Raw genomic sequence first — 13,423 nt, 5'->3', positions numbered from 1 at the left:
TATGGCGAGATGTAACAAAGAGGCACCTGACAGCGGGTCATGGGACTTCCTTGCAATTATATGTGTCTTCTCTTCTCGTACTCCTCATTTCTTCTAACCACCCCAGTTTCTTCCCCACCAACCACCCTGGTTCTCATCACTGTCGGCAGCACTCAGTCTTAAGCGGATAAGCAGAAACGATGAGTGTTCCTCTACACCTGAGCTTTTATCCTCAAGGAGAATATTTCCATCATTCTGCTGGAAACCTTACAAGCATCTCTGGGCTAAATGAAGCCCATAACGTGCCCGGAAGGAGTAATGAAAGCTCCAGATCTAAATGGCCTCCTGTTAAGTTTGAAAGTGAATACAGGGACCAATAGCCAAATAACCCCAACCCACCATGACGGATCTTTGCTGATAACAAGTTCCTGCAGGAATCGGAACCAGATAGCGGGAATCTTATACTCCGCCAAGTACGATAAAGAAAGATCATCCTGTCAGCACGGTGGGATGCCCCGGGGAAGTATAACCGGGCGCAACTGAACCACCATTTCGTGTCATCCCGCAACCCCTCCACCCCTCACTACAGACCAAATAATCAGAATCACCATGACTTTCACAGAAGTTCCAGCCAAAGATTGGCGTGTCATTGTCGCTGAAAGACGTAAAGACCTCGACTCTAAGATCCCCTCCGAGTGGCGGCTTAAGGAGGACTTTGTTTCTTCGCTTCCTCGTCCTACGCATCTCTTGGCCTCCAATGCTGTTGAGAAGAGTGGAATCCTCACAGATGCCGAGCTAGATATTACTGGCAGCTATGATGCTTCGCAATTGCTCAGGAAACTTGCCTCTGGCGAGCTAAGCTCCGTGGCCGTTACGACCGCGTTCTGCAAGCGGGCGGCTGTTGCGCAGCAATTGGTGGGCTACCTACAAAGGATCCTTACTTAGACTCTGAACTAATACGTGGTAGACATCGTGCTTGACGGAGCATTTCTTCGATTTCGCTCTAGAACGCGCCAAGTACCTTGACGACTATCTCAAGCGGGAGAAGAAAGTCATCGGACCGCTGCATGGCCTTCCGATCAGTCTCAAAGATAGCTACCATGTGAAAGGATACCATACCACCATTGGATATGTGTCATTCCTTGGGCATGGTCCTGCGACCACGAACTCGGCTGTAGTAGATATGTTACTGGATCTGGGCGCGGTGCTGTACGTGAAGACAAACGTTCCCCAAACGATGCTGGTAAGCCTCCTCACCAATATGTAAGCATGCACAACTGACACCTCCAGACCGCCGACTCAGACAACAACATCTACGGACGTACCCTCAACCCCCACAACACAGCCCTCACAGCCGGTGGTTCCACTGGCGGCGAAGGTGCACTTCTAGCCCTCCGGGGCTCCCTCATCGGCGTCGGCACCGACGTCGCAGGCTCAATCCGCATCCCTGCGCTCTGCTGCGGCATCTACGGCTTCAAACCAACGACAGCCCGAATCCCCTACGGCGGCCAAGTCAGCTTCCTGTACGAAGGACCCCCCTCAGTTGAACCCTGCGCCGGTCCCATGACCGCAACGTTTGAGGATCTCGAGCTCTTCATGTCCACCATCCTCGACGCCGAACCCTGGCGCTACGACGTGACGACCCTCGCAGCACCTTGGTCCCGCAATCCTCAATTAACAGAGCCACTAACGATTGGCATCCTCGCCACGGACGAGAAATATCCCCTCCACCCGCCTATCAAACGGGCCCTGCAATCTGCCATTGAAGCCTTGACCCGAAAGGGCCACCGCATCGTCTATCTCGACAATGACACCAACAAAGACCTCGACATCGCCTACGCGAACCGCCTCTTCTGGCAATACGGCACCTACTCACCACACCACGACCACGTCACTCCCAGCGGTGAGCCACTAGTCACCTCTGTGGCCAAGGGGCCCTCCCCGATGGTTACCGGTGACTTCCCCGTCTCCAAAGAGCTGGGCATCTTCGAAGAGATCCATGAATTACATCACAAGAGACAAGACTACCGCGACGCATGGCGCAAAGTCTGGATCGAAACCGGCATAGATGTAATTCTCGGCCCAGGGGCACAGAACACCGCCGTCCCACATGATACGTACGCGTGGCCGCCCTACACGGTCGTGTGGAACCTACTCGACGTGAGTATATGCTATCTACATTGCATTATGGAACAAACCTAACCGTATGAACAGTACCCAGCATGCATCATTCCCTACGGCCAGGCTTCAAAGGACCTCGATCCTGAGCCCATGGCTATCAACGATGGCATGCAGCCTAGTTGTAAGCTTACCTACCCAATCACCTGAGTAACAATGTGAGAAAGCAGTCACTGACAAAATAAATTATATAGATAATCCCGACGAAGTCGACGGCGCTCCCTGCGCATTACAAATCATCACGTCCCGATTCCAGGACGAGAAATGTCTCGCTGCTGCGAGGATCATTGATCGGGATATTCGCCAGTAGGAAATATAGTATTATTTTTGTGATTAACTACATACTATGGTATAACTTGGTACTTAATTGTCGTAGTGGCTATCTATGCTAGTGTTGGTTGGTTATACATAGTAGTCTGATGTGTGATATATCTTAGTAGTATAACTTCGGCTCTCGATCATTATAAACTTACTGTAATATATTTGTACTACTACTTCTAGTAGTTTTCTGGGTTGGCTAATAAGCAGTAGTATGGAAGGTAGTCAAATCAGACATCATTCATTACAGTTGAATATAATATCATTGCTGAATGTCAACATCTACTGCATCTGCTACTGTGTTGTCTCGACGGATAAATTACGATGATACCCGTGGCATGCGGGTAAGATCGTACTCAAAGATCGTCGAAGGCTTACGCCTTATTCTTGTCTCGTACAGGCTGTATCTAGTACAGGCTGCATCCAGCTCAAGATCAACCGAGGGGAGCGAGAGATCGAGCGAGGCAAGAGACGTGACATCACTAAGTGCACTACTGTATACGAGGGAGCTCAACGCACAATGCGTCACTCACCACCAACGGATACCGGATTCAGGATAATCTGGTATTTGATGTAAATGTACATGTCTTCATGTGCAAAAGGAGAATCAACTATGGGGTATCCGAAACCCTCATACAACATTAGCCCTGGTAGACGCCGAAACCATTCAAATTAATACGCCACCCTGGTCCGCATATCCTATAACATCATTAGTCATCTTATATGTTGTTTGTAGTCAAGGCAGTCTTACCGAAATCTTGCGCTCGATTTCCCGGACAGAACGGTCCAGTTCCGCTGCGATCATCATCTTCGTATCATTAGGCAATAAAAAGTACATCTCGCACAGGTCTCCGTCAATGACACCCTTGACCGGCGCATAGTAACTGCGGTAGATCAGGTGGTCCCGTCCAGCGAGAGGAGGGTGCTGTGCAGCTAACTGCATCTCCAGGTTTTGGAAGAAGTCCACATCCTCTCGGCCGATGAATGGCACCAACATGCCAATCGTGCCCTGGAAACCAGTCCAGACGAGGATGTCCCGACCACCTGCTACAAGTTGAGTCTTGTGCAAGCTCGTTGGGATGTCCTGAGTATACACATGGATCATCAGCTCCAAGCGATTGGGGGTGCCCTGGAGATAGCCGCGTTCGTGAATCAAATGCGCGCCCGATCCATCCTCATCCGCCTCTTCAGACGTCTTCTTCGGGCAACGGAGGAGCCAAAGGTTGCCAAACTTGTCACCACCGGCAGTGGTTTCATAGTCAACCATAGTGGTGGCAGTGGTCCAACGAGACACAGAGTCATCCACAAACGGAATCAAGACGTTCTCTTGATACTTGTAAACGACATATGTGACACTTTCGCGAACGTCGCTAACGACAATTCGAGATCCTTGGGTTTGCAGACCAACGATCGTCTTTGGCACCACCGGCGCCTGACACTTACGAAGGAGCTGTTTCATACCAAGATCATAAATGCGAAGCAACGACCCGATACCAGCAACCAGGCGGCCCTGGAATCCCATCAAGGCAAGAGGTGGTTCCTCGACCTTGGTCTTGTGGATGAACTCCAGCTCTCTTCCATCCTCCTGGAAGCGGTAAATGTGGATATAGCCACCGGCGGATTTGGGCGGGTTGACAGTCATGTCTTTGGCTGTTCCTACCACCAGGAACGTCTCATCATCCTGGCTGGTGAAAGGGACTGCAGCAATGCTAATCGCCGCCTCATTTTCTTCCAGCTCAATGGTATGAACGACTGCCTTAGCATCCAAGGGATCAACCACTTGAATACAAGAAGCCCAATGCCCTGTGGCCCGGGGATATCCGAAGTCTTCGGGTGGAAGAGTAGTTTCGTCACCGCCACGGGACTTCGAATCCTCCAGCAGCTTGGCTCTGGTAGAGGGCGACAGAACGTTGTTGTCAGATTCAATAACGTAGAACAACGGCTGCTCAGGATGCTTGAGGAAGCGGCGCGGAGTATACGAGAGGGGAATCGACTGTTGCAACATGTTGTTGTCCAGCTTCTCGATAGAGAAAATCCTAGCCACGCATGTTAGCTGATGTCCAATAAATACCTCAAAGACAAATGATAGTGTAAATGAATGATCTCAGTAGGAACAATTGGAAATAGTACAAGTATAAAAGGTTCTTCCACATAGGCTTTCGGATCCCAGTTCTCATCATACGATCGATTGCAAGTGCAAAGTGGGGGATAAAGACAATGAACGTACCGTAGATTTTGTCCCTGGATACCAACCATGCCCTCAACACACTGTTCACTTGAGAAGTTCCAGCCCCATTCGAGCCCAACGTAATCAAGTGGAGTAAGCATGAAGCCCTTCGTTTGAACATCAGAATACCCAAGCCAGGGACGCGAGCTCAGGCCCAGCACTGCCGTTTGTCCCTTGACAGACACCTGGAAAAGCTTTACAGCTTTAGATCCCAGAAAACGCGTGCGAGTATCTGAGAGCTCACCGGTGACCTCGTCCAGAACTGTCCGCAGGTAGACACCGGAATACAGACCAATGTGCAAATACAAGGTAGTTCCTCCGGAACTGGAATCAGCCATGGACATGATGTTCAGGGCTGAAGGAGCAGCGGTCAGGGCTTGAACTGACTTGTTCTCCAGAGTAGAGTCAGGGTCCAAGCTGAGAATACGGACAGTCGAGTCGTCGCAGCCGACAGCCAAGAACGAGCTCCGAACGCGACCTTCGGGAACTTCACCCAGGCTGAGACAGGTAACCGTGCCGGACATTTGACGGCGCTCGTCATACTCAGCCAATGACCCGTCAGAGTCCATCTCAAAGTAGACAATCTCGCCGGAACTGAGAGCAACGGCGACTTGACGCTCGTTGGTTGCGGCTGCGACAATCGACCGATGCTGAGGGGCAGGCCACTCATTCACCCGACGATCTGCGAGAATGTGACGGATACCCCTTGGGTGGATTTGAATCAAAGAGTCCTCGCCGAGCTGCTGAACAGCCAACGTTGGTGCGGTGGAGAGGAAACCAGTGTCGGTAACTTCCTCGACGGTCTCGCCAATGCTGAGCACAAGAGTTCCGTTGGCAAAAGAAAGAATGATGTAAGCATCAAACTCATCTGATCTGGTGAGCTTGGTCGTCCAGACCGCAGAAGGCACACTGGGCAACTCTGATTCGACAATCTCGGATACTTCCAGGCCATGCTTGAGCGTCCTGAAACTGCTCCGAGCGCCAGCGCCAGATATAGTGTAGATTTGAGGCGCATCGTCCTCAGTAATGTTGACCACCTTGCTGTCAATCAATGGGTTGAGGGAGTTGATGGTTTCAACAAGGTTGAGGTTCTCTGCACCTCTTGGCCTGAAATAAATCGGGTCACAAGGGACTGATGGGTCAGCTGAGAAAGCCTCGCTGGTGAATTCAATCTCCTCATCATCGTCACCCAGCTTCTCGAACTGGTAGAAATGATGGTTACCAGCCTCACTGGCAACATAGAGGAAACCACTCTTCAGGATCAACAAGCTCGAGGCCAGCGGAACAGTATCAAAGTACTTGATCTTCAGTCGCTTGACTTCACCCGTGAGCTGACCGTTGTCATCTTCAACCATGTCGATGGTAAGCTTGAAGAGATCACCGTCTTCAGTCTGAATGAGAAAGAAGAAAGCACCCCTCATCTTGTGCATCACACCGGCCGTGATGGAACGCTTACGCTCCGGGTTCTCAGTGGCACCGCTGCGCCGAGGAATTGGCACTCGGAACGCATCTTGGTTAGAGTGACGGTAGGTAACACTGTCCTCCGCACACACCAACACACCACTGGGACCGTCTGCGCCTCCAGGGACCTGGAAGAGAAGAGAAGCCGTGCGATCGACGGGATCGGACCACTTGCGAACTACATGATTGAGTCCAAGATCCAGCTCATAGTAGACCAGATGCTTCTCCAGCTCGTCGAAAGCCTGGCCAGTGGGGTCCTGATCAGACTCTGAGTAGTCGACCTCAAGCGCTGCGAAGACCGGGTTTTCATACCCGACATCCAACGCCGTCATGGCAAACACCAGTGTCTGCGGTTTGTGGGCTTCAAGCGGGGACGAGATCGTCAGCTCGGCCTGCGAGTTCCGATTCAGGACGTATACAAGCTTGTTCTTCTCGACAGAAGCGATAATACACGCACGGCCCTTGGGATCCACAGCCAAATACTGGCCTGGGATGACACGGCGGACACCCGACTTGCCAAATGTCTCGAGATGAATCCGGTTGAACCGGTTCTGAGACGGCACATACTCAATGATAGTGATGCGTCCCGAATCCGAGCCAATGATGATGTAATCTACAGGCATCTTTCAGCACAGTTCTCAATCACCAAGACCCAGTGTCAACGTTGCCGACCGGGAGCACGTCCCAGCACCAAGCGGGGACGATTCGGCAAGGGATCGTGCTGCCCGGGAAGCTTGAAGAATCACTATGATGATCTTGAAAGTCCGACAGGGAAAGCATAACATACCTTTGCTACTACCGGCCAGTCTGAAGGCTGCCAGCGAGCGGATGATGCCAAAGACATCTTGGGAAAAGAGCGGCGTGACCTTGCCCTGGGTGGGATCGGGACGATGGATCGTGAGCTTCGATCCGGACGCGGTGACAATCTGCTGCTCCTTGGTCCCAGCAAATTGACCGAGAATGGCCTGGGTGATCGCAGTCGGAGGCTGGATCGTCAAGGAGTACATGAACATGTGCGAAGTAGTCGCCATGGTGAACAGACGCGACTCTCACCGAGCCTGGACAGGTGGAGGAGGGGGTGTGGTTGGGGGTTGTTTACAACGCGATTGTAGCCAGGATGACACTACAATGCAAGCAGTCCCATTGCTGCCAGTGGAGCAGATGGGGAGAGAGGACTCTCGAAACCGAGTGTCCTCACACAGAGGGAAGGTTGGTGGAGAGGAAAGAGAGAGAAGCAAGCCAGACAGCGTGTTTCTGCAAGAAAGGAAAGGAAAGGTGAAAATTCCGGTTAGCGAAGAAGGAAATGAGCTTGTGGTTCCGTTTGCCTGGTTTGGCTGTTATCACGTGATAGCTCTATCTTCACTTACACGGTACGTACGGCACCTTACACAGCAGCCCGCCGATGTGGGCGGACCGGCGGGGGTAATACCGTTTGGGCGGTACAAGCGTGCTTGGAAGGCGGACGATGCGATTCTGCCCGCTTCCACCTCGCCGGTTACGCTATCATCCGCTAACTCAGCACTGAGGCAACCCCATACCTAGTCAACCTAGTAAGTTAACTAGTTAACTGGCCGACGCTGCCTTTACTCTCCCTGCAAGAGGACAACTTCCCCAGTCCATTGTGCATATCTACCCGTCTACCTACTTCCCTTCCTTTACACCACTTTCTCCTCTCCCCATCCTCTTTTTTTCACGACGTTCCTACTTTGATCGACTCTCCTCCGACACCTTTATTGTGTGACGTGATCTGTCTCTTTAGGCTGACTGTCTCCGGACACCCCTCGATCCCCTCCAACCCATCGCAACCCCAATACAAACCATGGCTGATGATACCGCCGCCGCCGAGGATGCGCAAATCACTTTCAACGTGAAGTCGTCCAATGATGCCAAATACACTCTCACTTTGCCATCATCAACCTCCGTCTCTGATTTGAAGGAGAAGTTGTCGTCATCGGAATATGCTGATACCCCGGCTGAGCGCCAGCGTCTGATCTACTCGGGCAGAGTCCTCAAAGATAATGAGACCCTGGCAACGTATAAAATCAAGGACGGGCACACTATTCACCTGGTGAAGAGTGCGCCCAGCAATGTGCGCCCTGGCGGTGCTGCGTCGACGACATCAACATCCGCACCAGCTGGCGCTGCTCCTGCTCCTGCAGCTGCTGGCGTTCCCACGAATCTCGCTGCCGGTACGGGCAATAACCCGCTCGCGGGGTTGACGGGGGCCAGATATGCCGGGTTTGCGCAACTGCCAGGTGCGGGAATGTTTGGACCTGATGGCGGGGTAAGTCGTTTGCCTGATCTTGTCCTGACAGACTGCTTGTGCCATCAACAAACCACTAATACACTGTTTCTAGATGGGCCCTCCTCCTGACACGGAATCCATGCTCAACATGCTCGAAAACCCCCAATTTCAGTCTACGATCAACGAAGCTCTGCAAAACCCCGCCATGATTGACATGATGATCCAGCAGAACCCCATGCTGCGCGAAATGGGTCCCGGCGTGCGGCAGATGATGCAGAGCCCGGAGTTTCGCCGCATGCTCACCGACCCCAACTCGATACGTCAGATGGTACAGATGCAGAGAGCTATGGGTGGCGGGGGCCTTGGTGGAGGAGGCGCATTTCCCGCTCCCGGGGTTACCAACACAACACCCGAGGCAAACAGAGACGCTCAGAACAACACCGGTACTACGCCCACTCCTGGCGCCGCGTTCAACCCTTTCATGCCTGCCGGACTTGGTGCTGGAAATCCTTTTGCGGCGCTTTTTGGAGGCAATCCCATGATGGGTACCCCTGCTGCAGGAGCGACTCCGTCGGGCGCCTCCCCCACCGCTGGCGGAACTCAACAGGAAGGTACCGAGAGAGCCGCTGGGGGTGACAACGCTACGGGACAAGGACAGAATCAGCAGGGCTTCCAGAATCCGTTCAACATGTTCATGAACCCAGCGCTCTTTGGTGGCCAGGGCGGTCAGGCGGGTGCGAACCCTTTCAATCCGCAACAGAATCCTTTCCTCCGGGACCCAGCATTACTGCAACAATGGATGCAAAATCTGGGTGCTGCGCCGGGAGAAGGCGGCGCGGCTGGCACCAATCCTTTGGCGGCACTCTTTGGTGGTGGATTTGGCAGCCCCCCTCCGCAGGATAACCGGCCTCCTGAGGAACGGTATGCGGAGCAGCTCCGTCAACTGAATGACATGGGATTCTTCGAGTTTGAGAGGAATATCGAGGCTCTCCGTCGAGCAGGAGGCAGCGTGCAAGGGGCAGTGGAGTATCTCCTGAGCCACCCTTCTTAATCACGTCTTCATCCCGACCGCGATGACTTGCATTATTGTTTTTCATTCTTCGAGTTTTCCCAGTTGATTTATAACCCTTATTGACGATGCATTTCTGCGTACGTGTCAATGCGGGATGACCCTTTTTCATGTAGCAAATATCCTCACAGCCTAGTTGCACGGCGTTACATTAGCAGGAATTATGACAATTTACAATCGCAAGCGAAAAGTAAAACGTGGACTAAGACCGAGCGTAGTAGTAATAACATCCAAGCATATAAACCTCTCCAGAGGCCCAGGATCTGTCCTATTCAATAGATATGGCCATTCCCCTTATCTTATCTATTCTCTGTCTTGTCTGTAAGCTTCTTTGTGTTTCCCCTTTGTCTACTATTACAGCTAATTATATCTGATCAAACCCATCATCTGAAATGGTTTCCTTTCCTGAAATATCTTCCTTTCTTTTCATCTAGAATATAGTGACCGATAGGAGTTTACTTGCTGTTAACCCGATACCCTAACTGGTGGTCATACTGCCGGACAGTACCATATTTGTCGTATTACTTCTACAAGGAAGAGTCCTCTCTGATGGATTACTTGGTTCAAATAAACTTACTATAAACTTAATACAATCATAAGTTTGTTCAGTCTACAAGACGTTGAGCGTATCTCTCAGTGGTTGTTGAAGTCCTCAATTCGATGCCAACAGTGAAGACCGACCGTATGTGACGTGGGTGGTGCAGCTCCGGCAGAATCGCGCAACCTTAGGTTAGTTTTAAAGCCATGGATAAAGAATAGCTTGCAGATAAATAGATGCCTTAATTATTAGCATCTACCATAGAAGTGTCCTTGACCATGGGAATAGAAAAAGGAGGCCGGCCTGGAACTGGTTGCGGAATGGCGCTAAACCCCTTGAGGAGGGCAAGGCTTCCGTGCTCTTCTTCACTTCCGAAACAAAGCATCGAGAAACGAACCCCGTCTTCTTCTCCTTCTTCCCCTCTCTTCCTGTTTCATCTCTTCCTATCCTCCGTCCTCTTCCCTCAATACTCGCGGGTTTAGTTCACTTCATCTGGCATTCAATGCCGTTTCCACTCGTTCGCTCGGCCTGAGTTGTCCTTTTGCTGTCTTCCTCCACCCACCCGCATCTTGAACCGCTGGATCTCCGTTCAATACCTGCTCGTCGGGCTGCATCACCCATCCCCGTTTGCCAACTAGCCTGTCCCTTTCCTTCAGTCTTTCGGATATGTTCGTCTTTTGAGCTCTGGCCTGCAATTATCTTTCGTACATACTGCTTTTAATATCCCCAAATTATACGAGTTGAGCTCTGAGAAGGAAGATCGGGCGGTCAGTTGAAAGTTATTGATCTGCATCTGGGATTGTCGGATCCGCCACGTACGAATCAGCTGCCCGCGATCGTGGGTGCATTGCGCAACAGCATCACCGCTTCGGACACCGTGGGCTGAATCCTTCTTCTTCCGCCATCCGATCATGGCGTTGTCTCAATTTTGGTGTCCCCGTCAGTGGACGCTATGGCTTCTCTTTGTGTCTTATGCCTATGCGTTCTACGTTCCTGGTAGGTGGTCTACGCCGCGACGATGCCCGTAGGACTCTTGATGCTTACGCATGAATGCTACTGCCAGGCTACTCGGTCAAGCGCTACAATGACGATGAGCATATTCCCCTCCTTGTGAATAAGATCTTCTCCGACAACACACAACTCCAGTATGCCTACTTTGACCTGCCTTTCGTCTGTCCCCCTAGCGGAAGATCGCATGGTGGCTCTCCCTTCGGTTCCGGACAAAGCGTGTCTCTGAATCTGGGAGAGATCCTTCGCGGCGATCGCATCATGACCTCGGATTTCGAACTTCAGATGGGCAAAAATGTCGAATGCCAAGCGCTCTGCACACAGGAGGTCGGGCGCAAGGATGTCAAATGGGGTCGTCAACTCATCCACGAAGGTTACGTAGCGGAATGGATTGCCGACAATCTGCCTGGAGCAACAAGCTTTGTGACCGTTGACCGTAGTCGCAAATATTATGCTACTGGCTTCAAGCTGGGATTCCAGGAATTTTCGCCCATCGACGGCAAGCCGCGTTACTACATCAACAATCACTTTACCATTGTCATCCGCTGGCGGTCGGCACCCGAGGGCGGAAAGGTTATTGTTGGATTCGAGATCTACCCGAAGAGCATTCGCGCCGCCGATCATTTGGAGGGCGGCTGCCCCCAACATGTCCACGAGACCCACGAGGGATTGGAGCTGTACATCCCCCCGGATACTTCCAAGCTGCGCGAAATGTACCCTGGATCATCGTACATTCCCGAGGATGATGGCGACATTGACGACGGTGCCACCTTGAAGATCCCCTACACCTACTCTGTCTACTTCAAGGAAGAAAATGGAGTCGACTGGTGGAACCGGTGGGACCTCTACTTCAGCAACCAGGATGAGGGCTCTACGACACATTGGCTTGCTATTCTCAACTCGTTGACCATCGCTGGTGTTCTTGGGGTTGCCGTGTACGTTATCTGGAGTCGCACGGTTCAAGGAGACATCAAGGGCCGTGGAGATGGGGCCATGGAGGATGGAAAGCTCAAGGTCCGGAAAGCCAAGCCCGAGAGAAAGGGCGATGGACTCTTGGAGCAAGGAGCTGATGTCGAACGGGATGCGGATGTCTCGTCCGATGACGAGGGTCTCGAAGATGTGAGCGGATGGAAACTCCTTCATGGTGATGTGTTCCGTGTGCCCCAGTACAGTGGACTGCTTGCACCCCTTGTTGGCTCCGGTATGCAGCTGCTCTTTATGGTGTCGGGACTTTTGCTACTCAGCTGCCTGGGTGTTTTGAACCCGAGTTTCCGTGGCGGTTTCGTCAGCGTTGGTATGGGTCTATTCGTCTTCGCTGGTCTCTTCTCGGGGTACTTTTCGGGGAGGCTTTACAAGACCTTCGGCGGTACATATTGGCGCAAGAACACTCTCATAGTAAGTCGTCCATATGGTGTGGTAGGACTCTGGCTCACCGATTCAGACTGCGTTATTCTTCCCTGGACTCGCTTTCTGCCTCATCTTCATTCTCAACCTCTTCGTGTGGGCGCAGGCCTCTAGCACTGCCATTCCTTTCGGCACGCTGGTGAGTCTCCTGGCTCTCTGGCTGCTCATCCAAGTGCCGTTGGTGTACGCGGGCAGCTGGTACGGATACGTGCGCACCGCGCCCTGGGAGCACCCGACCAAGACGACCTCCATTGCACGTCAAATCCCGCCACAGCCATGGTATTTGCACAGCATTAGCGGGACTCTCTTGACCGGGCTGGGTCCATTCGCGGTGCTGTTCATTGAGCTTCTGTTTGTCTTCAAGAACCTGTGGCAGGACAAGAGCGGATACTACTACGTGTTTGGCTTTTTGAGCGCCGTATCGTCGATTCTGATGGTAACGGTCAGCGAAGTGACGGTCATCGCAACCTACAGCCAACTCTGCGCGGAGAACTACCACTGGTGGTGGCAGAGCTTCCTCACGGGTAGCAGCAGTGCGTTCTGGGTGTTTGGCTACTGCGTGTGGTACTTTATCTTCCACCTGCACATCACTGGCTTCGTGTCGAGTCTGCTGTTCTTCAGCTACAGCTTCCTGGCGTGCGCCGTGTATGGTCTCCTGACGGGCACGGTTGGATTCTTGACGGCGTACATGTTCATCCGGCGGATCTACAGGTGAGTCAATGCTTTGTTGCATGTTGCACGTAGGCCGATGCTAACCGAAGCAGTTCCGTCAAAGTTGATTGATCGACTCAAATCAATGGCCGCAGCAGACAAATCCATGGCGCCTCGACCGGATTTCAGTCACGTGGTGTCATCTACCAGCACTGTCCTACATGAGATTGGTCCGCCATATCCAACCGCTGGCAATCCAATCCTTTCTTTGACAGGAAAAATATGTGAATGTCGCGGGCCTTTGGCAGTTGTGGCCTGCGGCCCTGCTGTGTTGGTATATATAAG

The 13,423-nt window shown here is 52.2% G+C and overlaps 4 protein-coding genes across 4 annotated transcripts; 3 read left to right on the top strand and 1 right to left on the bottom strand.

The window, feature by feature from the left end:
- Window positions 1–115: 115 nt before the first annotated feature.
- Window positions 116–2,467, top strand: BO79DRAFT_238518 (general amidase GmdB; the record flags this gene model as incomplete). The annotated part of the gene is made up of 5 exons (XM_025684823.1): window positions 116–894; window positions 947–1,222; window positions 1,270–2,139; window positions 2,194–2,281; window positions 2,352–2,467. The coding sequence occupies exons 1-5, from the start codon at window positions 589–591 to the stop codon at window positions 2,465–2,467; spliced, it is 1,656 nt and encodes a 551-aa protein (XP_025538550.1). The 5' UTR covers window positions 116–588.
- Window positions 2,468–3,029: 562 nt separating this feature from the next.
- On the bottom strand, window positions 3,030–7,418 carry BO79DRAFT_288406 (DDB1/RSE1 family protein). The gene is made up of 4 exons (XM_025688680.1): window positions 6,951–7,418; window positions 4,703–6,776; window positions 3,227–4,511; window positions 3,030–3,174 (listed from the first exon to the last, which is right to left on the bottom strand). The coding sequence occupies exons 1-4, from the start codon at window positions 7,192–7,194 to the stop codon at window positions 3,148–3,150; spliced, it is 3,630 nt and encodes a 1,209-aa protein (XP_025538549.1). The 5' UTR covers window positions 7,195–7,418; the 3' UTR covers window positions 3,030–3,147.
- A 315-nt stretch (window positions 7,419–7,733) lies between these two features.
- On the top strand, window positions 7,734–9,678 carry BO79DRAFT_209731 (ubiquitin domain-containing protein DSK2). Its single transcript, XM_025682658.1, has 2 exons — window positions 7,734–8,447; window positions 8,521–9,678. Exons 1-2 carry the CDS (start codon window positions 7,983–7,985, stop codon window positions 9,457–9,459), a joined length of 1,404 nt encoding a protein of 467 aa, XP_025538548.1. The 5' UTR covers window positions 7,734–7,982; the 3' UTR covers window positions 9,460–9,678.
- Window positions 9,679–10,737: 1,059 nt separating this feature from the next.
- Window positions 10,738–13,246, top strand: BO79DRAFT_29566 (transmembrane 9 family protein). Its single transcript, XM_025689031.1, has 4 exons — window positions 10,738–11,011; window positions 11,079–12,418; window positions 12,465–13,138; window positions 13,192–13,246. The coding sequence occupies exons 1-4, from the start codon at window positions 10,927–10,929 to the stop codon at window positions 13,208–13,210; spliced, it is 2,118 nt and encodes a 705-aa protein (XP_025538547.1). The 5' UTR covers window positions 10,738–10,926; the 3' UTR covers window positions 13,211–13,246.
- The last annotated feature ends 177 nt before the right edge of the window (window positions 13,247–13,423 follow it).

Source organism: Aspergillus costaricaensis (genome assembly GCF_003184835.1).
Source record: "Aspergillus costaricaensis CBS 115574 unplaced genomic scaffold BO79scaffold_20, whole genome shotgun sequence".
Taxonomy (NCBI): Eukaryota; Fungi; Ascomycota; class Eurotiomycetes; order Eurotiales; family Aspergillaceae; genus Aspergillus; species Aspergillus costaricensis.
The sequence above is the reverse complement of the archived record's forward strand: the minus strand, read 5'-3'. Positions and strand labels throughout refer to the sequence as shown.

Excerpts from the sequence above, each read along its gene's own strand:
- BO79DRAFT_288406 (XM_025688680.1), bottom strand. The coding sequence starts at position 7,194 with ATGGCGACTACTTCGCACATGTTCATGTACTCCTTGACGATCCAGCCT. Across the intron at positions 6,777-6,950 it reads ACTGGCCGGTAGTAGCAAAG|ATTACATCATCATTGGCTCG; the intron begins GTATGTTATGCT and ends AGATGCCTGTAG. Across the intron at positions 4,512-4,702 it reads ATCCAGGGACAAAATCTACG|GATTTTCTCTATCGAGAAGC; the intron begins GTACGTTCATTG and ends ATGCGTGGCTAG.
- BO79DRAFT_209731 (XM_025682658.1), top strand. The coding sequence starts at position 7,983 with ATGGCTGATGATACCGCCGCCGCCGAGGATGCGCAAATCACTTTCAAC. Across the intron at positions 8,448-8,520 it reads TGTTTGGACCTGATGGCGGG|ATGGGCCCTCCTCCTGACAC; the intron begins GTAAGTCGTTTG and ends CACTGTTTCTAG.
- BO79DRAFT_29566 (XM_025689031.1), top strand. The coding sequence starts at position 10,927 with ATGGCGTTGTCTCAATTTTGGTGTCCCCGTCAGTGGACGCTATGGCTT. Across the intron at positions 11,012-11,078 it reads CTATGCGTTCTACGTTCCTG|GCTACTCGGTCAAGCGCTAC; the intron begins GTAGGTGGTCTA and ends TGCTACTGCCAG. Across the intron at positions 12,419-12,464 it reads GGCGCAAGAACACTCTCATA|ACTGCGTTATTCTTCCCTGG; the intron begins GTAAGTCGTCCA and ends TCACCGATTCAG.